The sequence below is a fragment of the Talaromyces marneffei genome, chromosome 2, assembly GCF_009556855.1.
Source record: "Talaromyces marneffei chromosome 2, complete sequence".
NCBI lineage: Eukaryota > Fungi > Ascomycota > Eurotiomycetes > Eurotiales > Trichocomaceae > Talaromyces > Talaromyces marneffei.
This window is the reverse complement of record NC_072349.1, coordinates 1864958-1884993: the sequence shown is the minus strand read 5'-3', so window position 1 is coordinate 1884993 and position 20036 is coordinate 1864958. Positions and strand designations below refer to the sequence as shown.

The window sequence follows — 20036 nt, the reverse complement described above, 5'->3', positions numbered from 1 at the left end:
CGCACTCGCAGATTATCCATATACGCACACGAGACATGATTGACATGGGCTACTTCCTCCCCGTTGCCGTCAGACTATCCCCAAAAGGTGTTTCAACAGCGGAAAACTGGGTGATACTGCTATTCTTTCCTTTTTCTTCATCGTTGAACACTGGAATGGTGTTGTTACAATTACCTCTAACAGCAGTTTGGAAGGATGCTCCTTCACTAAACACGAAAGGACAGAGATATCCAATCATGGCCTATTGATAAATCAATATGTTTGATTTTAATCTTATCAGATTGAACTAGAATATGACTACACAGGAATTCCCGTGCTCTGTCATGCCCATTGTCGGTCAGTCCCTGGCCAGGAGCCACCAGTACACACAGAAATGTTTACTCGAGGCTACATAGGCAATGCAGATACTCAGTTTATGCTCAATCGTGTCATGTCATAATTGACAATGAGAATGAATTGCATGATACGCGTCATCGCTAAACTAGAATCTAATAGTACATATAACACCGTAGCATCCCTACTATGTAATCTCCCAATACCCTGGATTGAAGAAATCATTTCTCATAATATATCGTATGCTCCACTGTCTGAGGTGATCTCTTTTCCAGCGACTTCTTCACAGGGTTAGGTGCCTCAAATATCTCCGTCATCTCTTCGAGAGTGCGCTCTTTCGTCTCGACAAAGAAGAAGTAAATGATGACGAATTCCACTAGGTCCCAGAATATAAAGACGAGATAGTAGTAATAACCAATTGAACCAATGGCTGTAGCTGTCGTGTATTGCCCTAGAATGGATGCTGCGGAACCGAATAGTTGTCCAACTGCTGTGCCCTTTGCACGGGTCTCGGTGGCCAGAGTTTCGGCAATGTAGAAGGGGATAAGTGGTACTATACATAGGGAAAAGATGGCACTGAAAAGGTAGATGAAGAAGATGCCTGTATGGCTAGCATCGCGGTTGGAATAGTCGACGGATAGCTTTGTGCAGCCAGTGACAATGGCCAAGCATAATGACATGCCCAGGACGCCGGCTAGGAGAAAGGGCCTGCGACCCACGCGATCGAGTAGCATGGCTCCTAGAATGGCTATGAACCAGGAAATCACAGGGTTTAAAGCATTTAAGAGGAGTTGCATGTGTGGATCGTCGATTCCCGCTTGTTGCACAATGACGGGGAAATAGTAGCTGACCAAAGCATTACCGGAATACTGCCCGAACCACGCCATTCCAATCACGCAGATCATGCGTCGACGTGCTGGTCGTGTATTGAACAAGCCGCTGTAATCCCACCAGCGTTTGTCTGAACCGGTCTCGCGTATTTGGCTTTCCATTTCGGCGAGTTGTAACCGAACGCAACAATGCTCCGTGGATCCCTCGCCGTGCAAGTCAGCTAGAACTCTTTCGGCTTCTTGACGTCGACCTTGGGCCATGAGCCATCTCGGGGTTTCAGGGGCGAACCATATTCCTATGGCAACGATACTGGTAGTGACGAGCTGAAGCCAGATAGGAATGCGAAAAGCTTTTTCTCCATCAAGAAAGGCAGTTCCGTACGTAACCCATGATGCAATAATACTTCCGATGAAGAAGTTTGTCTGCGTAAGACCTGAAAGGGGACCTCGCCAGCGAGGGTGAGCTAGCTCTGACACGAAAAGGGGCGCAGACACATTAACAAAACCCTGGCCAAATCCACACAGGAATCGACCGCCAATGAACATTTGTCTGGAAATAGCGGGTGCTTGTACACAGGTTCCAATGATGATGAAACAACAGCCTAGGAAGATACCAGCTCGTCTGCCTAGTAGATCATTGACTGGACCGGCGATCGGAAGAGAGCCTAGACTGCCGATGTTGTAGATGGCAAAGACTAGACCGGTAGAAGAGCCGGCTGATTTTCTGCGCATTGATCAGTTAGTTGACAAATCATCTAACTGCCCTTAGGATAAACACCTACAGCCCATAATACTGCTGATATTGAGGCTGATAAGACACCAATACAGTAAGTCCAAGTTCGCCTCGTGTAAACGGAGGTCAGGTAACCAGAGGCAATTCAAACTTACCATGGCATTTATTGACGGCATCAACGAGCCATCGTAGCCCTGAAACACAATGCAAAGATATCCCAATGCTAGTACGGCATACAACCGATACATGTGGGACGTCCACAAACTTGACCGGGACTCTTCGCCATCAGGTGAGCTGTGAGATGATTTCTGCACAACTGAAATGGAATCGTCTTGCATCTTTGGATAGATTCGCCAACTAGGTTCTAAACCCCATTGATGTAAGAGATGTAGTAGATTGTCGACGTCGATCGACTAGGCCAAAGGAAGAACGAGTCGATAGTCACGTTGTCTACGGGAGCTGATTTGTCTGAGCCGAGATATTAGGTTTCTAGGCACACACAATCGAGACCCCATCTATGAAAAAGGGACATGAAGCAGTCGACATTCGAAAATGAGCTGGCACGGGTGATTCGAGTATGATATATTAGCACAGTCAAGTTTCCTTGGGATTTGTCATAGTGTAACTTCAGAGGCCGTTCAGGAGACAGCATTTGGCAATTTGCCAAGGAAAAATCGCAGTTTCTTATATTCCCAATCCTTCTCGAAGTGGATCCGACTGCCCGCACGTTCTTCCGCTTTAGTCATCGCCCCATATTGCCCCATAACCCTATCTTGCATATTAGCCAATCACAACACACAAATAGGAAAAAGTCTCTGGATTGGGTTTCCGCTCAGCCAATGAGGGTTTACTATACCCGATGTAGACCCACCTCGCTGGAACTTTAAATCTCTGCCGTCTGCCGGGCTGTCAGCCTGTCGCCCAACAGCCCTTCCGTCCGGGGGGCGAAATTTATGCTGTGTATACATCTCAGCTTATAACTAAGCAGAGGGTATTGTTTGTAGGTCTTCCTTTTTTTGGAACAGTCGGAAGCGAAATGCACATATATTGTCGACCTCGTGTTGGCTGAATTATAGAGTCCCTGGTTGAAAGGTCAAATATTTACCAATGGTTCGGGGCCAATGATCCAATCCCGCTGTTGCATATGCCATGAATGCATGTGTCTTACATGTGTCAAGTATGCATGTACGTATAGTCATCAGTACCTGACGGAAGCTTAACTTAGTTAAACTGCCAATTGAGTTTCGAATGAAAAGATAAATCTCCAATTACCCCCAGAGTATGAGTTGAATATGCCGTTTGGCAGGAGTCACTATCGAGAACCAAGGATCTGTGAAGAGGTTTTAAAGTCACTTGCTAGTTAACTTAAGTTAGTTAACTAAGTGCTGCAAGCTTTACGTAAAATAGCTTTGCTAACTAGTTAACTAACGAACTTAGTTACTTCTTTGGTTCGACCAGTTAATGCAATCCTGTCTCACTAGAATATGCATATATCAAGTTTGCATTAGCTCCATCAATCATACCATAATTTTTACATACTTATGACTACTAGTCGCGAAACCGGTATGGAATAGCCTGAAGCATTCCACGTAATTTTTTGTAGTATGACTATCACAACTAGCAAAAACTCGCTGTTTGAATTCTAATGGACGACTTGTCACTCTCTTCTTATTAAATTCTTATGAACATCACGATTGATTCATTACTCTTTCTGTGAGTGAGCTCTATCTTCGAGGAGTAGACAGTTGTAGTGGCTACAGCAACGTTAGGTAACTTAGCCCTGAGTTTATCTTTTCCAAGTTTGGTAGAGGTTTCCGCATCTAGACAGTAAGAACTCTTAACCTGTACAGTGCTCCTAGAGGGTTTCTGCTCTGGATTCTATGTTATTATCACAAATCAAGGTGCTGACTGCCTTCTAATAGATTCTGAACACGAATGGATCTCGGAATGTTGGAAACTTGACCAGGTACCGGGGAAAACTTAACATATCAATTGAGTTTTACTTGATACCAAAGATATTAGGACTAAGACTTTACCATAATGTGATTTCCTATGGATTCAGTAGTAGATTAGAGGCCAACTCTTACTTGACATGGAGAGACCAAAGTTTGAAAAGTCTCTGGATATTGAACCCAATGTTCTGGTTTTCACTAGATCTTCGAAGTTGTCTTCGTCCAGGCATGGAACTATTACGCAAGTATACGTATTATGCTGATAGTATGCTCGTGAACATGACGACTTCTCGAGGATTGATTTATTCTATTTGGAAAGTTTGCAACACTATCTGCAAATCCATGACGCTTTTCTTAGTAAGGTTTCACCGCGATTTCGTGCATTTATCTTCCCTCCTTTGCAGTTTTGCTATCTTCCTGTTTCTTTTTTATCACTCGTTCTGCATCGTTCAAGTTCCTACTCGTTACACATCAAGTCCAACCCTCATTGCTTATCTTTTCGCTGGAATTTCATCTGACGAACAATCAAAATGATCCTTTCATTGTTGCTCCTCCCGAGCCTTGCGCTCTCTGCCTTGGGACAGGGATTTACCCATGCTCCAGTCATCACCAACAACCCACCCACCACCTATACTGCAACATTGTTTGATAACCCTTCTACTACAGTCCGCGGCAATGTCACGGCGAGCGGTGCCCCGGATGGTGTTGGCTTAGTTTTCCGTGTAAATTTCACCGGGCTACCTGCTAATATTGGACCTTTCCGTATGATCCCTTTCCTCGTTGTCTCAGAACCTGAGAGAGGATATGGACTGAACTAACAGTTTTCAACCAGCTTATCACGTTCATGTCAGTCCTGTCCCTGCAAACGGTAATTGCAGTGCCGCTGGGGAGCATTTGGACCCCTTCAATCGCGGTGAACAACCTCCTTGTGACCCAAGTGATCCTGCCACTTGCCAAGTTGGTGACCTTAGTGGGAAGCATGGCTTTGCTACCGGAACTAGTTTCTTTGCCGAGTATACAGACCTCTACCTGTCTACTGATCCCGGCAGCAATGCTTTCATTGGTGATAGGTCCGTCGTCATCCATAATGCTAGCGGTACGCGCCTGAACTGCGGAAACTTTCAGCTCGTATCAGGTGTACAGGCGACAGTGGCTCGATTGAATGTCGCAACGAGGGGGGGATCGAGTTCTACAACGACTCACACATCTACCCGCACGTCCAGCACTCGTGTGTACACTCGCACGTCTAGTACCCGTCCAACCTCGACCAGGACATCGAGCACTCGTCCAACCACCCACACTTCCAGTACTCGCCCAACCACCCACACTTCTAGTACTCGCTCAACAACCAGGACAACGACCGCTCGTTCCGTCCCTACACAGCCCCCTACGTTCACCACTCAGCCCCGTACCAGCACCAGATCCTGATACTAAGCGGCATAAGAGGCTACTGTCAATGCCATGGAAAATCTGTTCTTTGAGACAGTATTGGCATCTCTAATATAGTCGCATCCGGATATCTCCATGTCTTGAATCTCGACCTCGGTTTTACGAGATCCGAGAATCTCTATTAAATCGGTTTGCCTGATGATACTATAAAAGTAATAGATCGATTCAATGGATCAGAATCTTCTCAACTCGATTATCCTCTTGTAATATAAGCCACCTTCTCGTTGCGTAACTGCATGCCATTTAACATATATTAACAAGATGCAAACCTTGGAACTAGATGTCAAATCCTTCCGACGGAAATCGAGAACGTTTGATCTAATTTTTTGATGTCGGATGGATACGGGAACACTCATCTACAAGAGTTGACAAGATGACGGCACGATTAGGGCTACACCAAACGTGAAAAGTCCTGAAGTCAAAATTAACATCCCATTGGAAGGAATAGATAGGCTGGGTCCTTACCTGGATACTGTGAATGCAAAAATTCTGAAAGATGGATGCATAATTTACTCTAAGCTTAGAAATTAGGGCTCATCTAGATAGACATTACATACCGTACCAGGTGTAGTTCACATGATTACTCTTTTCTTCTTATGATTGCATAGTCTATATCTCTTCTTTACTGCCATACAGGAGTGAGGCCTGCCTCAACAGCTTTGATTTGCAAAGCCAGAAATTTAGAGTAAATCCGACACAGTGCCAGGTTACCACCCATATACCAAAAGTTGGGATGACCCGATGGACGCCACATCTAACCATGCAATCATCAGTAAACAGCAATCAGAATATGATTAAGAAGGAGGAATTCTTACAGCCCGCAGTTCACCCTCTTCATCCAAATCCCAAACATCCTTACACCGATCCGCAACCTTATCACCAAGCACCTTGCGCACTGTTGTTCGCATATTATCAAACCCAGTCGCCAAAACTACCATATCAGCCTCCAACTCTTTCCCATCCGCTAGAATCATAGTATGCGGTGTGAACTCCTTGATACCATCGGGGGACTTGTGGACCTTGATCTTGCCCTCGGCGATAAGTTGACTACATCCCACATCGATGTAGTAGCCTCCTCCGCGAGTCATGTATAATCTTGCGATACCACTTTCATCGATACCCTTGTAAACATCAAAGCCTGCTTTGGCTAGTCCATCGAGAATCTCTTTGTCAACTTCGGAGACGCGGCGGGTAAGGTGCACGTTGAAGGCGAAGGCGACCTGATATGGGAGCGATTCTGCCCATATATCGGCCTGTTCAGTTGGCGGTCTTTCTGAAAGTCAGTAAACTTCTAGCGGACTAGTTCTTGATGGTGTACTCACCCCCATTCATCATATGTCCCCTCATTCAGCATGAAAACACCCTTATCGACAGAGATCACATATGTTCCCCTTCTCTGCAACATAGTGACATCCGCCCCATTCTCATAGAAATTCTCAGCAATGTCATGGCCCGAATTACCTGTTCCGACAACAATCACTTTTTTCCCACGGACATCGTACTCGGATGCATCTCTGTGTTGGGAACCATGATACACGGTACCTCTAAATTTCTGTTGCCCCTGGAAAGTAGGAACTTTCGGCTCCCCCGAATGCCCCGTGGCAAATACTACGTGTTTGGGGTGGAGAGTACGCTCAAACCCATCCGGTTTTCGGACAGTAACTGTCCAAATCGATGTATTATCGTCGTAGGCAGCGGATACAACAGAAGTGTTTGTCCAGACGTTGAGTTCCATGAGACTGGCATATGCTTCGAACCAGTCGCCTAGCTTGTCCTTTGGAGTGAATTGGGGCCAGTTCTTTGGAAAGGGGAGGTAGGCCATGTGGGTGAACTCAGCGGGGTCGTGGGTTGTCAATGTCTATACTTTATTAGCGGCTCCGTTTTCATCTCGAATGATATGAAGCAACGTACGCGATATCTCTTTCGCCAGTTGTCTCCGATACGTTCATGACGATCCACGAGCAAAGTCGATACACCAAGAGATTGCAAACGAGCTGCAAGATTCAATCCCGCTTGTCCTGTCAAAGAGTCAGACTCTGCATACGTGGTAACAGAGATACATTATACATACCAGCACCCACAATCAGAACCGTAGGCTCGACACCTTCAAACTTGACAGCTTTCTCCCTCCTCTCTTTCCAAGTACCACCAGCTGAGCCACCCGGCAAACTATCCAATGTTCCATACAATCTCCTAGGGCCAAGTGGCTCCTCAGCAGCCTTCAATTCCTGCAATGACGTATAAACCGCATATGCCTTCCACTCCTTCCCGGCATCATCCAACGTCAACCTCAAGATACCCGAACCCCGTCCCACCTTCGTCTCAAACTGGAACATAGAAGCCACAAAATCAATTCCCAGGACACCATTTTCGGGCATATCAACATGAGGCACGTATTTCCCGCTTGTTTGCAAAGAGAAATTGGATAGCTGTGCAACGGGTTGGAATTCCTGCAGGAATGAAGCGATGTTTGTAGCTGAGTGGATGGTACGGAAATCCCATTGGAGAGCGATATGGTCACGCCAGTATGAGTCGTCGTGGAACAAGATTTTTATTTGATCTGCTGTAGCGTTGCTGTTATTTGAGGAGAGAGTGGTCTCGAGATTGGTGAGCCATTGTTGTGTGATTGCTTTGGGATCGAGATTCTGTGTGGAAGCCCGGGGTGGCTTGGGCAGGGAGATGACATGGTTTGCTCTTCTTTCTGCTTCTGTGAGGGTCGCCATTTTTGTGACTGTGTGTGTATACAGCGCGATGACAATTCTTCGAACTTGAGTGAGGCACCACTTATATAGCCATCAACAGACCAGAAAAACAAATCAATAATGCATGAATCCGTGGATACAACTCAAGAGGCAAGTCGACCGATGAAGCGTACAATGAGAGATGCAGTTAACTTATGCAACTCCAAAGCCTAGACTCGGAGTTGTCGCCGACTGATAAGACCACCCCCTTTCCCCGCACCAGGCAGCCCACTCAGCGATAGCAGATAGCTAGAAAGCACTTCAGTGCTATGCATTTTCGAGTAAAGATGCCAATGTTATAAAGATGATCTGTAGGCTAATTGCTATGAAGAATAGCTTCATCCGTGGGAAGTGAATATCAAAAGATCTCCAGTGAGGAAACCCCCTGAGAGAACAATGTGTTGGGAAAAGGAAGCTGGGGCAGTTAAGAGGAAAGTATCCCGAGAGCGATCAGATGTCGGCTCAATTACCTGTTTCTAATGGGTGTGTACGGACAGTCATTTGACCTCATTTTTCTATGATTCAATGGCACAAGGCATTCGGCCGACATACAGGCTCTCAGAATCCACGTTTGATTCTTCTTTGCTGCTCAGCGTGATGGTATCACTCCTGGTCATAGTTGTCTATATACATTGCATCGTTGACATCCTCCCATCAGGAAACAACCCATGACAGACACAAACTTGTCCAACCAAAAAATAATTATAAGAATACGAAGAATAAGGGGTGATCCAAATCTTCGGACAGGAACCAAAAAAGGAAGAGAATAATAACAATCAAGTAAGAAACCCCTCAAAACACCCGTTCACCCGACCTTCCAGTAAGAAACGGAGAAGCAAAAAGGTAAGATGGGGAAAAGAAACGAAAATGATATATGCGAGCCAAAAATAAGAATAACCAACCGCCAGGGTCACAAAGTGAGCATATGATGTACATCTAGAAATTCTAAACCTCACACAGATGGAAAACAATAATAACAAGAATTTGATGCAGAAATTCCGGGGATACAAAAAGGAACAAACAGAGGCTCATCGTAAATTCGTGGCTCGTTTTGATTATGACTCTTCTTCAGCGACTGGTAAAGCCACTTCCCCTTCGTCGCGAACGTCTCCATTGTCAATCACCAATTGCACATCCTTCACAGGATGCAACATCATAGGAGGTAGGCATAGTCGACCCTCGCCGGCAAGCTCTTCTTTTTCACCACCGTCATTATCGACTTTGTATCCCAACCAGCGGCGGTACAAGTTCGATGGGAAACCTGCAGAGTAGAACCATGTAGTTCCGCGGAAGTTATGTTCGCGATCTCCAAAAACTGATGTTCGGGCTCCTCCAGAAGCACCGTTGCGGCCTGCGTTGAAGACAGCCTCCACATAGCGTGTTGGCCATTTGCGATCAATGTACACCGAGTGAGGCACGTATACAGCTTTCAAGCCATGATGCAGTGCTGTTGTTGCTGGCCACATCTCTGAGAACATAGAATGTCGCTTCATGCTGGTCTCGCGATGCATGGTCGTCAACAGTCTGCGAGAAAGTCGAGACGCGGTAATAATAGCAGCACGACGTTCTGGCATTCCATCTTCACGGTTATATCCAGTAACGTCGTTTCTGAGGAGCCACGTTGTTCCCTCGGGGTCGAATAGTGGATTGAAAACAAGGAGATCAGCCTCTTCACCAACGCCCCATTCATACTTGTCCTTTTCCATGCTTGTAGGGGGGGTGACATCCAATTCGAGCTCCATAACATCGCTCTCATGTGGGCGAACTGGGCCCCAGATGAAATCCTCACCATGTCGACCATGATCTTTGTGATTGGGATCAGATTTATCTTCGCTGTCCTTGACAGCGCTCCAAAGGTTGTTAGGGCTATTTGTGCCCAGTTCTGTTTGCACGCGAACTGTGTGCATAAAATCGTCCCATGGACCATGTACGCTGGGAACGTAGAAGCGAGAATTTCGCTCCCACAACCCCTTACGTGGTTGTTGACGAGCCCAGCTAGCAGCCTTGTCAAAGAAGTGATACCAATGACCAGTGTGACGAACATCCATCTCCCAATTCCATACATAGTCGTATTCGGGATGAAGATGCGAAAAGTATTGGACTGGCATGAAAGTGCTGCGATAAACTCCGTGAACTGGCAATCCACGCTCAAAACTCTCTTCCAAGCCACCGTATATGAGGTTCATCTGCCTCTCTGACCATAGAATACCCATACCCCGGAACTCTTTGGGGAGGGCATCTTGGAGCACGCGATCATACGTCTCTTCATCAGACCAGATTTGCAAATTGTCATCCTTGACGTGGATCAGGAATAGTACTGTGAATTCTCCACCGGTCATCAAAGACAGCTCCGTAATGAGAGCTCGTAGGTACATAATATCCTCTTCCGTGTAATGAAAGTCGTGCCAAGTTCGGACTAAAACTGCAGTTCGCGGTAAATGGTCTGTACCTTTGACGCGTTCCTTCTCGGGAGCTGGAGGACTTTCCAAATGGGCCTTGGGAGAAGCACCAACCGGCATAGCAAAGGCACGATCCAGATGATGATCTCCGAGTTTGGCGAAACGGTGGCTGTTAGCGATCACACAACGATTCTGTGCTGCAGCCCAGTTGATTTCACGAAAGTCGACAGGTGGGACGTCATCCCAAACGCGATCCGAGCCCTCGCGATCGCCTTCCATGCCAGCTCCACTACCGCCTTTTCTAGCGCCGTATCCCAGACCATAAGGACCAAGACGTCCGAAGCGGTCAAAACAAACATCGTCGCGCATACCTAGCATCTCATTCGAGCCCATGATTGCGTCAGGGAAGCCTTGAGGCACGCCAGGGTAGTATTGCAAATACGGCATTCTCACTTGATTGTCTTCATCAAGGAAACATTCGACCTTCTCTCCATACTTCTGGATGTATTCCTGTGACTTGTAGTTCGGGTACGGATTGTAAGCGGAACTGGCCATAGGTAAGCCATCGGAGCGTTTTTGAACAGTCTTCCTTGCCTGCTCTTCTTCCCCTGGAGATTTATCGCTTTGCAAAGCATTTTCCATGGCTAGCGTCAATTCACCTAATGTACCCTCACCTGGGTATTCCGGTACGCTTTCATTTCGTGGCACTAACGTCCTAATACCTCCATGGTAGCGTTTCAGAAAGGGGAAACTTTCCCAGGCGTGTGGTTTCGGCGCTGATTTGCCCACATCAATTGGCACCTGCTCAGCACTGCCAAGGAGTGTGAATCGGAAGAGGTTGAGGACGAAGAGGAGTAGGGCGACAAAGACGGCCAGACAGACACATCTCATCAATCGGTGCGGCATAATCCCATTTCTCGGCGGTCCCCGCCGCCGAGACGGGCCGCCTAGCATAGGAATGCGAGAGCTCAGGGAGCTTGAGGTTACTCGAGAAGTGTCGGAGTATACGGGTTCGTCGTCGCTGAGGGAGGAATCGTAGGCTATGGGTGACGAAGCCTTTTCGGTGTCAAGATGATCGCGCGGGCGAGACCATTGGTTCGGATCTCGATATCGTGTCGTCTTGGACATGGATGAAGCTGCTTTGGGGATCAGGGTCGTCAAAATGACGTCCGCCCACGGTTGCACATGCACCGGGTGTTTGAGTTTGTTGAAGTCGTAAGCGGAGCGTGATGTGTAATGATAACGCGATGGAGAGTTGGAATGATACTCGGTAGGATAGGTGTACGGATATACTAGAATACCAAAATAATGAGAATCGGGTGTAAGAGTAGCACTAATGAGAGCAAAATCGATGGAATAATAACAGATCGGATAGTCACATCGAGCCTGGGGGGGCAAAAAACAGGCAAATTATGTAGGTTAATAGGAGGAAATGGTGGAGCGGGTTGGGTCTATCTATCGCAAATCAAGAGAAGAAACCAATAATCGACTGTCAATCTTAAATTAGACTAAGGGACGACGGTTGCTCAAGTGACTGTCGCCGCCAGTCGAAAGTGGCGCCGAGGAGACATCGACGACCCAATAAGGAAGACGTCCCTGACTAGCGGTGTCTCTTATTGGCTTATGGAGATTTAATGTGGACCCCGGGCGACAGGGTGACATTATCCGACGAATCAAAGAATAGACTTGGAAGAGTCTTGCACGAGCGTTGATTGGCTCGCAGCCCGCCGTTTCGGGCTTGGCACACAGTCGGTGCCTCAAGGCGGCGTCGGGCCCCTGTCGTCTCCCCGGAAAGAGCCACGGCGCAGTACCACTCTGTGCTGTGCTGCTGTCTCATGGTTGCAGCTTGTTGCTTGCGGCTGGCCTGGGTCTGTCCTCTTTAGGGCTAGCGTCTCGCTGGTTGTCATGGTTCCCAAACAGTAAACAACTCTGGCTCTCAATTCATCTCCTGCCACCAGAGCACACCTACTGTGTAGTACATGTCATTCATCTTCGAACAGCTTCATGTTCCCGACTCAGCGGACGATAAGATACCTTGCGATCTTTTTCTCGTTGACTCCGAATATAGTGCCAGGGACGTATGACACTGTCATTGTCGGCGATGAAACTCCAATCCAGTCAAAAGCAAAGGTTTACGACCCCAAACGTCTGACATCTTAGTTACCCCATGTAGTCATTGTAGCTGTATGGACTAGCGTGTACGCGCTACCAATCCACGTATATCCGGAAGCTGAGTGGGAGTGACTGGCAATGGCAGGGGAGGCGGTTGAGATGATGGCGATGTCTAGTGACGAAAACACTGGCACTGAGTGATAGCATGATGGCTGCAATGCGAGAAGTCTTTGGCGTAACAGTTGTTGGTTCTGGCTCTGGCTGCGATGAGACCTGGATGCTATAGCGGTTGTTGATTGATGCGAGATAGCATCGTTCTCGAATGCTGTTGCGACTGATGTTGTTCGTTGCTGTTCGTCGTTATTCTATGAATCTCGACATTTATCTCATTGCTACCACTCGCCATTTCTATGCCCTCCATGGCTATCCTTGATGATTTTACTATAACAATTCAATTTGAAGTGTGGAGCTGACCGGTTGTTTTATTTAAGCCATATCAAGATTCAATATCAAGATTCAATATCAAGTTGCTCTCCGGTTTAAATATATATATCCGTATCGATCCCGAGCGAAGGCCTCAATACCATTAGGGTAACTACATTACATATGTAGGCAGCTGATCGCACGATCTTATGAGAAAGAACCAATCGGGCCCGATACAGGTGCTCATCCGATTTGATCCAAGTGGTTCCGTTATGCAGGCTCCGAGTACATCGATGCAAAGTGCAAACCGCCAAGAGTCGTTATTGACTTGTATCAAATATCCGGGCTAGACGCTATGCCCACCTAGGTGAGTGTCACGGTTCCAACCTGGGAGCAGGCTCCAGGTGTAAGCGCTCCGGAACACGCCAAGGCGGTGAGGTTTGACAACACCAAAGAATCCGCCGGAGACCTTTGTCATATGAGTCATACAATGTGGGAATAGCTTCATGTTGTGCTTTGTTGATTGTTTTGTTGCTTTGTATTGCTTTGGGATCATTGTATTGTTTTGGAAACCTGCTCCGTCAGGATCAGGCCTGGGAGCAAGCCCTGCGCAGACATAAATACGGGCTTGCTCCCCTGTAGTTTAGTTTCGCTCTTCAGCTCACGTCTTGTTAGTTTTCTATGTCATACGTTTTACCTTGACCTTTTCTCGCTCCGTTACAGTGAGCCTGGCCCGACAAATCCTTTTACTACATAGTACATTCATAGGTGTTGCCGGCGGTCCACCCGGTACCACACTAAAACACAGGCAAAAAAAGATAAAAAAAGCACTCGTAATTCTTATTTGGTTGTCCTACATATCCAAGCACGTATAATATATAGGTCATTAGCCAGCTTTTGCAGTAAGCCAGGACAATAGGAAAACAGGACAACAAAAAAGAAAAAAAAAAAGAAAAAAAAATCACGTGACCTACGCAGGGATCGAACCTGCAATCTTCCGCTCCGTAGGCGGACGCCTTGCCATTGGGCCAGCAGGCCATTGATGGAAGTAGTGAACGGTTTTTAGTGTCAAGTATCATAAATCTACGGACTTGTAAAATTAAAGGGGTGCTCGAGCTCTTGATCAATGCAGTTTACTCTATTATAGAATGTTTGGGTGGCAGGTCCAATGTTGTTTGTACAGTGAGAGTAAGGAGGAAAGCAGTTTTGACTATCGATGTCAGTCACAGATTTACTAGGCTATGCAAGTAGAATTTGACCCTACCTACTCATCGTTCCACTTCATCTACCACCTTCTCAACCTCGCTTTCTGAGAATCGATGGAACAACTTCCGCAGCTTCGACTCATCGTCCGAGGTCGCAGGCTGAACATGAAGCACAGGGACGTCAAATTCATATACATCTTTCCATTTCTTGTTCTCCGGTACCATGATATCGACTTCGGTGTAGCGGAATGTTCGACGTTGTTGTAGCTTCGAGAGTGTCAATTTGGCGGTGTCGCATAGACCGCATTGCGCACGAGTGAAGAGTGTCAATCGGGCTGGTTGCGCGGTCAGCAGCGCTCTAGTGAGGCGCATTTTTGCTAATGACTATTCGCGTGCGATATGGAACAACTGGCTCGTGGGTTCTGATTGAAGAAGATAGATAGCAATCGTCATTGAATAGAACCTTCGAGTCCCGGCGCTAACCTGATTAGGCCCAGAAGATCCCCGCAGATCCAAAGATGCAGAAAGTGAGCTCACTTTTTGACAAGTTGAGCAATCTGTCTTCTTGTCTATATATTTCACTCCATCTTGACATCCGTTCTCTGCCCGTATAACAACCTGCGACCTATTTTGATCTGTCCTTTTTTTCACCATAGTCCATAGTGTTGGTCTTCCCGATGGCGACCAAGTGTGTTCACAAAGGCTGCGGTAAGGTCTTTACTGACCTGGAGGAGGATTGTATCTATCATCCAGGGCCACCAGTCTTCCACGAGGGCCAAAAAGGTGCAGTCAATCCCAAGTTCTGCTGAATAGAAAATGGATTACAGGCGCTAACGTCAATCGATCACTACAAAGGCTGGAAATGCTGCAAACCCCGCGTTCTCACCTTTGACGAGTTCTTGACCATCCCACCTTGCACAACCGGCAAACACTCCACAGTCGACGATACTCCGAAAGAAGCACCCAAAGAAATTGATGGCGCCGCATTAGCGAATCTTGTCACTGAGGATGCAGCTCGTGTGACGACGCCGATCTCTGCCGCTGCAGCCGCTCTTCCTACACCGACACCCAACACAGCATCCGCGCCTGCACCGGAGCCAGATTCTGATGATCCGTCACTCTCGATTCCTTCGAATGCCACCTGCCGACGTAAGGGTTGCAATGCCACTTATAACCCCGATGCTTCGCGGGATAGTGAAACGTGTGAGCACCACCCGGGACAGCCAATTTTCCATGAGGGTAGCAAAGGATGGTCTTGCTGTAAGAGGAGAGTCCTAGAATTTGACGAGTTTATGAAGATTCCTGGTTGCAAAGAGAAGAAGAGACATCTGTTTGTTGGCAAGGGAAAGCCTGCGGGAGAGGAGAAGGTGGAGGATGTCCGGTACGTTATTTCTCCTGTGTATGCCTCCTGAACTTCAAACTGACAAGGTTCACATAGAACCGATTTCTATCAGACCGCTACTACCATCAATGCATCACTATACCTGAAAAAGATCGATAAGGAAAAAGCAAAAGTCACATTCACAGAAAACACAGTCGAGTTCGACCTTCCAACAACCGACAACAAACGGTTTATAAAAACATTCAATCTTTTCGGTCCTATCGATCCAGAGGCATCGTCATATAGCATCTTTGGCACTAAGATGGATTTCAAATTAGCGAAGAAGGACGGCCAGAGTTGGCCGGTGTTGCGCAGCGATGATAAATGGACCGGAGAGCGTATCCAGACTGGAAAGGCCAGCCGCGTTGCTTAACTGTGAGCAGACGGTTTTTCATATCTGGGGAGGCTTATACAATACACAAACCTCACTAAAAGTAAGAAAAAGATAATTCGGTTACAATTTTGGATCAAAGATCCTGGGGCATACAAGGAGTTTTTATCAATTTTGGCTTTGAAGGTGGGAATGAGATAGTCATCAAGTATCAATGAATTATTTGACCAAAAAGTCGCTAGTCATGTAGAAATTGCAATTTTTTAGAACTGTTGTAAGATTAATTTACCAGCGAACCTTTTTGATAGCCACTCACGTGCTCAGTCAAACCCTATATTCATGTCAACATTCTGGTTTTACAAATTCATACTTGTTTTAGTATTCACATATTTCCTATCCATCATCTAACTCTACGTTATTCCGTATTCAACTTTTAGAGTCAAAATATATAATCTTGAAGTAATGCGAAAATGCTTTTCGAAAGGATCGTTTTCAAATGTTAACGCCATGCCTGCTTCTTTCAAATCTCCAGAGCATTGAAATACAACTTCATAAGTAGAGGAGGCTAAGACCAGAGTCAAAGTAGTCACCTACGTCATGCTGTATCTCCTCTCACTGCGGCAACATCAAAGCCATGCCTCGGTTTGGAGCGGCGTTGTGACAAGCAAAGAGAAACAATCGGTGACTCAAAATAGCTTCATTTCAAGGTGGAGATAGGAGGCAATAATCGATGAACTTGCTAAAAGACTCACTATGAGGGGGTTGGGTAAATAAAAGAGCCAACTGCCGACCTCAGTACATTGTCCAGCCTCCACTCGCCGATATCGTTTGTCCAGTAACCCATCTGCTCCGCTCTTCCGCCAAGAAGGCACATATCTGCGCGATATCATCCACCGTGGCAAGCCTTTGTTCAACCGGGGTGGATTTCTTTTGTGCTTCGACAATTGCCGGGTTGATTTGATAGATCATGTCCGTATCTACCGGACCGGGATTGACGCAATTGACTGTATGCCCGTCAACACCCAGTTCAGCCGCCCAACACCGCGTGAAGCCTTCTATGGCTGCCTTACTGGAGGCATAAAGAGAATAACCAGGAAACCCCGCTCGTGCACCGACACTGCCGATATTGATGATGCGGCCTGGTCGTCGCAGATGGGGCAGGACAGCTTGCGTCATCAACATGGTACCTCGCACGTTTAGGTCGTGGACATACGCCAAGTCCTCCACAGTGGCTTCAGACAAGCGCTTCTGCACCTCGCAACCGGCGTTATTGACGAGGATACTGATGCCCTCATCAGGGAAGGCCTTTATCGTCGCGGCAATCACCTGTGACGGTCCATCCATCGTGCGTAGGTCGGCTTGGACTGTGATAGCAGAGCGTCCATATTTGTAGTCTGCCAGGCGGGATAGGATATTGTCAGCTTTGGCTGAACTGGACTCGCTGGTATATGTAACTACCACCTGGATAGTATTGGTTCAAATATTAACATGACCTGGTCTTGCAACATGGGGTCCGACGATACCTTTGCTCCTCGTCTAGCAAATTCAACTGCAAGCCCTTCGCCTATGCCACGGGATGAGCCAGTTATTATAGCTACTTTCCCGTCAAGAGTGAGATCTTCCATATCGTGAGATCTAATCTGGAGAGTATATATACAAGGAATATATTTCCAGGTAAGAATGTTCAAGTGGGGAAGAATATTATGGAGCTTTATATACATGCCAGTACAGTCGCGGAACAGGAGCAATGTCTTCCGATCTGCAGGAGTTGCATTTCTCATAGGCAACAACTCCTTTTTTAGTGCCTAATTCTTTGATGTTAATGATACCCCGGTTGCCACATACGTCATGGCATATCTAGGGTTGTTAATACCACGTACATAACTAGAGAATCATCATCACTAAAGGAAACTTTCACCTCTAGCATGAAGGACCATGTAGTCAATACTCTAATATTGATTCTGTAGCTTAGTCTTGATTGAGAAATCATAAAAGATGAAGTCCATTTGTCGCTATTCGAAGTTGATGCCAGATCGGTCAATGGAATCAATGATCGATCAAATGGCGGCCTCTTGTATAGTTGCGTCAGATGGATATCAAATATGAACTTGAGTATAGGTAGTACTGAAAATCTCCTTTGAGCATAGAAGGCATAGATGTATCAATCTACCACTTGAGCTATAAGCTAGGCAAGATGATCATGTTCGTCTGGAAGGGAAAGATGTCTAAGTTGTCTTGTGTGTTAGAGGATGCCTAATTAGGAAGGAAGCCGACGAACGGAAGTCACGAGGATGCCTTCAGGACACGTAATCCTTCTGTTTGATAGGATGGCACACGTGTAAGACAAAGAAGATAGTCGATATTCCCCATTGATGCCCCGGCATCATAGACACTCATTTTTTGTTAAATTGAAAGCCTGAACAAAATCTCATTGTGAGCTTATCTCATAATAGAACTGAATAGTCGAACAAGTAAGGGTATGATTGAGAAGATAATATCTCCCATGAAGAAGCAAGTACATAAACACATAAGATACAAATACTCCTGAGCAAGTAAAACATGCCTTTTCGGTTCTTAAGGAGCACGAGATTGAAAAAAAGGCGTTAGAAAAGTGAAGTTACAATGCGCTTGAAAGAGGTCGAGGAAAATGACAGAAGGCTGACTCCATGCGCCACCGCCGATGCATTGAAAGTAAAGCATAAAGGTAGCATCGCGTGCTATATCGTTATATGGGATTGATAATTGGGACAGGGGCTTTAGGCGTAGTGCTTCCTCCGGATGCCGCCGAGGGGGATTGTTTCGATGCAGATATGCCTTTCATTTGCGAAGGCGTGGGAGGAGAGTATTTTTTCCGACTTGGAGCAGGGGAAGCCGACTGCTGGCCAGGCGTCTTCTGATGATTTGTAATTGTCTGTCGTACAGGCGTGTGTGGCGTTTGTCGAGGCGGCGTTCCTTTGGTGGTACTTTGACGGTCATTGCTACGGGAGCGATCACGGTCACGGCCAACACTACTGCCACCGGCACTGCTCGTCTTACCACCGCGCTTAACCATACGCCCGAGAACAGCGACGAGTTCTGCGGCATCCTCAAAACTTTCGTCATCCATCCCTTCCTGCGCATTGTACACATCTGCGATAGTCTGTTTGGCTAGCCGACGGCATGCATCGGCGTCATGAAGACAATCATAGAGATATGCTGCATATTCAAGTTTCACGGATAGGCGCAGAGGATGTGACCCAGGAAGCAATGTATCAGCCAGAGTAGCTGCATGGCTGAAGCAGGGAGTCGCTGTTTGTGTATAGTCAAGTGCTGGTAGTAGAAATGATGCCGCCGGTTTAGGCGGTGGATATGGGTTTAGACCCGGAGGACCCCTTTTGACGCTACTTTCTGAAGGTTGTCGGACTGGCCCACCTTCACTGGGCGGAGGAGTTTGCGATATTGATTCTCGCTTGGGATCCGATTGTTCCTCTGATGGTGTATGACGGACACCATTGGGTAGATTGGTTGAGCTTGGGAGACTTGATATCCCCGGAGTATGAATGGCGGGCTGGTTGTGAAAAAGCACAAAGATGTGATAGAATGATGCGCGCAGTTTGTATGCGAGTACTTTGAGCAGGATATAATCTTGTACCATGGGCAATATGTATTGCTCCACAATCACCAATCCTTCGCGCGATAACCAGACGATATGGTAGTAGAGCTGTAAAGACTTAGTCTCGCGCGTCGGATCTAAGCGGCGAAGCTTCCGGGCGCGAACGAGCTTTTTGGAGAGGATTACAGATAGACCAAGGATCTTGTAAAGCATGCTCGAAAGAAAAGGATTTTCATGGCGAGTAGTAGCCGCCAGTTGGCCCAGATACTTCTGGTCAACTTCGTGAGAGGCCATCCAAATAGCAAACAACAAAACGTCCAATTCCTGGGAGAAGGTTTCCATGTTAGCGATACTATCCATTTCCTGGTCAATGTCGTCTGACACGTCGTCGTCCATTTCTTCGGATAGCCATCTCGGATGGCTTGCGTCTTCCGCCCCCATTTTCTTCAACAAAACTAAATGCGCAAAAAGAAAGCAAATAGGAATGAAGTAATAAACCAGTGGGCGATACAGGGCTTTTATGTGTTGGAGGTTATTTTTTGTGAAAATGTAACC

General features: G+C 46.7%; 8 protein-coding genes and 1 non-coding gene across 9 annotated transcripts; 2 read left to right on the top strand and 7 right to left on the bottom strand.

Moving 5' to 3' along the window:
* Positions 1-554: 554 nt before the first annotated feature.
* Positions 555-2234, bottom strand: EYB26_003036 (uncharacterized protein; the record flags this gene model as incomplete). The annotated part of the gene is made up of 3 exons (XM_054262339.1): positions 555-1887; positions 1946-1971; positions 2052-2234. The coding sequence occupies 3 exons, from the start codon at positions 2232-2234 to the stop codon at positions 555-557; spliced, it is 1542 nt and encodes a 513-aa protein (XP_054118314.1).
* A 2144-nt stretch (positions 2235-4378) lies between these two features.
* EYB26_003035 (uncharacterized protein) lies at positions 4379-5276 on the top strand (the record flags this gene model as incomplete). Its single annotated transcript, XM_054262338.1, has 2 exons — positions 4379-4610; positions 4681-5276. The coding sequence occupies 2 exons, from the start codon at positions 4379-4381 to the stop codon at positions 5274-5276; spliced, it is 828 nt and encodes a 275-aa protein (XP_054118313.1).
* Positions 5277-5919: 643 nt separating this feature from the next.
* Positions 5920-8020, bottom strand: EYB26_003034 (uncharacterized protein; the record flags this gene model as incomplete). Its single annotated transcript, XM_054262337.1, has 5 exons — positions 5920-6051; positions 6113-6566; positions 6620-7155; positions 7209-7315; positions 7369-8020. 5 exons carry the CDS (start codon positions 8018-8020, stop codon positions 5920-5922), a joined length of 1881 nt encoding a protein of 626 aa, XP_054118312.1.
* Positions 8021-9093: 1073 nt separating this feature from the next.
* On the bottom strand, positions 9094-11565 carry EYB26_003033 (uncharacterized protein; the record flags this gene model as incomplete). Its single annotated transcript, XM_054262336.1, has 1 exon — positions 9094-11565. One exon carries the CDS (start codon positions 11563-11565, stop codon positions 9094-9096), a length of 2472 nt encoding a protein of 823 aa, XP_054118311.1.
* Positions 11566-13938: 2373 nt separating this feature from the next.
* On the bottom strand, positions 13939-14010 carry EYB26_003032. The gene has a single exon. It is a non-coding gene; the product is annotated as a tRNA-Arg (tRNA).
* A 230-nt stretch (positions 14011-14240) lies between these two features.
* On the bottom strand, positions 14241-14549 carry EYB26_003031 (uncharacterized protein; the record flags this gene model as incomplete). Its single annotated transcript, XM_054262335.1, has 1 exon — positions 14241-14549. The coding sequence occupies one exon, from the start codon at positions 14547-14549 to the stop codon at positions 14241-14243; it is 309 nt and encodes a 102-aa protein (XP_054118310.1).
* Positions 14550-14854: 305 nt separating this feature from the next.
* EYB26_003030 (uncharacterized protein) lies at positions 14855-15931 on the top strand (the record flags this gene model as incomplete). The annotated part of the gene is made up of 3 exons (XM_054262334.1): positions 14855-14960; positions 15033-15558; positions 15616-15931. 3 exons carry the CDS (start codon positions 14855-14857, stop codon positions 15929-15931), a joined length of 948 nt encoding a protein of 315 aa, XP_054118309.1.
* Positions 15932-16681: 750 nt separating this feature from the next.
* EYB26_003029 (uncharacterized protein) lies at positions 16682-17514 on the bottom strand (the record flags this gene model as incomplete). The annotated part of the gene is made up of 3 exons (XM_054262333.1): positions 16682-16893; positions 16960-17350; positions 17413-17514. The coding sequence occupies 3 exons, from the start codon at positions 17512-17514 to the stop codon at positions 16682-16684; spliced, it is 705 nt and encodes a 234-aa protein (XP_054118308.1).
* A 1100-nt stretch (positions 17515-18614) lies between these two features.
* On the bottom strand, positions 18615-19922 carry EYB26_003028 (uncharacterized protein; the record flags this gene model as incomplete). The annotated part of the gene is made up of 1 exon (XM_054262332.1): positions 18615-19922. The coding sequence occupies one exon, from the start codon at positions 19920-19922 to the stop codon at positions 18615-18617; it is 1308 nt and encodes a 435-aa protein (XP_054118307.1).
* Between the last annotated feature and the right edge of the window lie 114 nt (positions 19923-20036).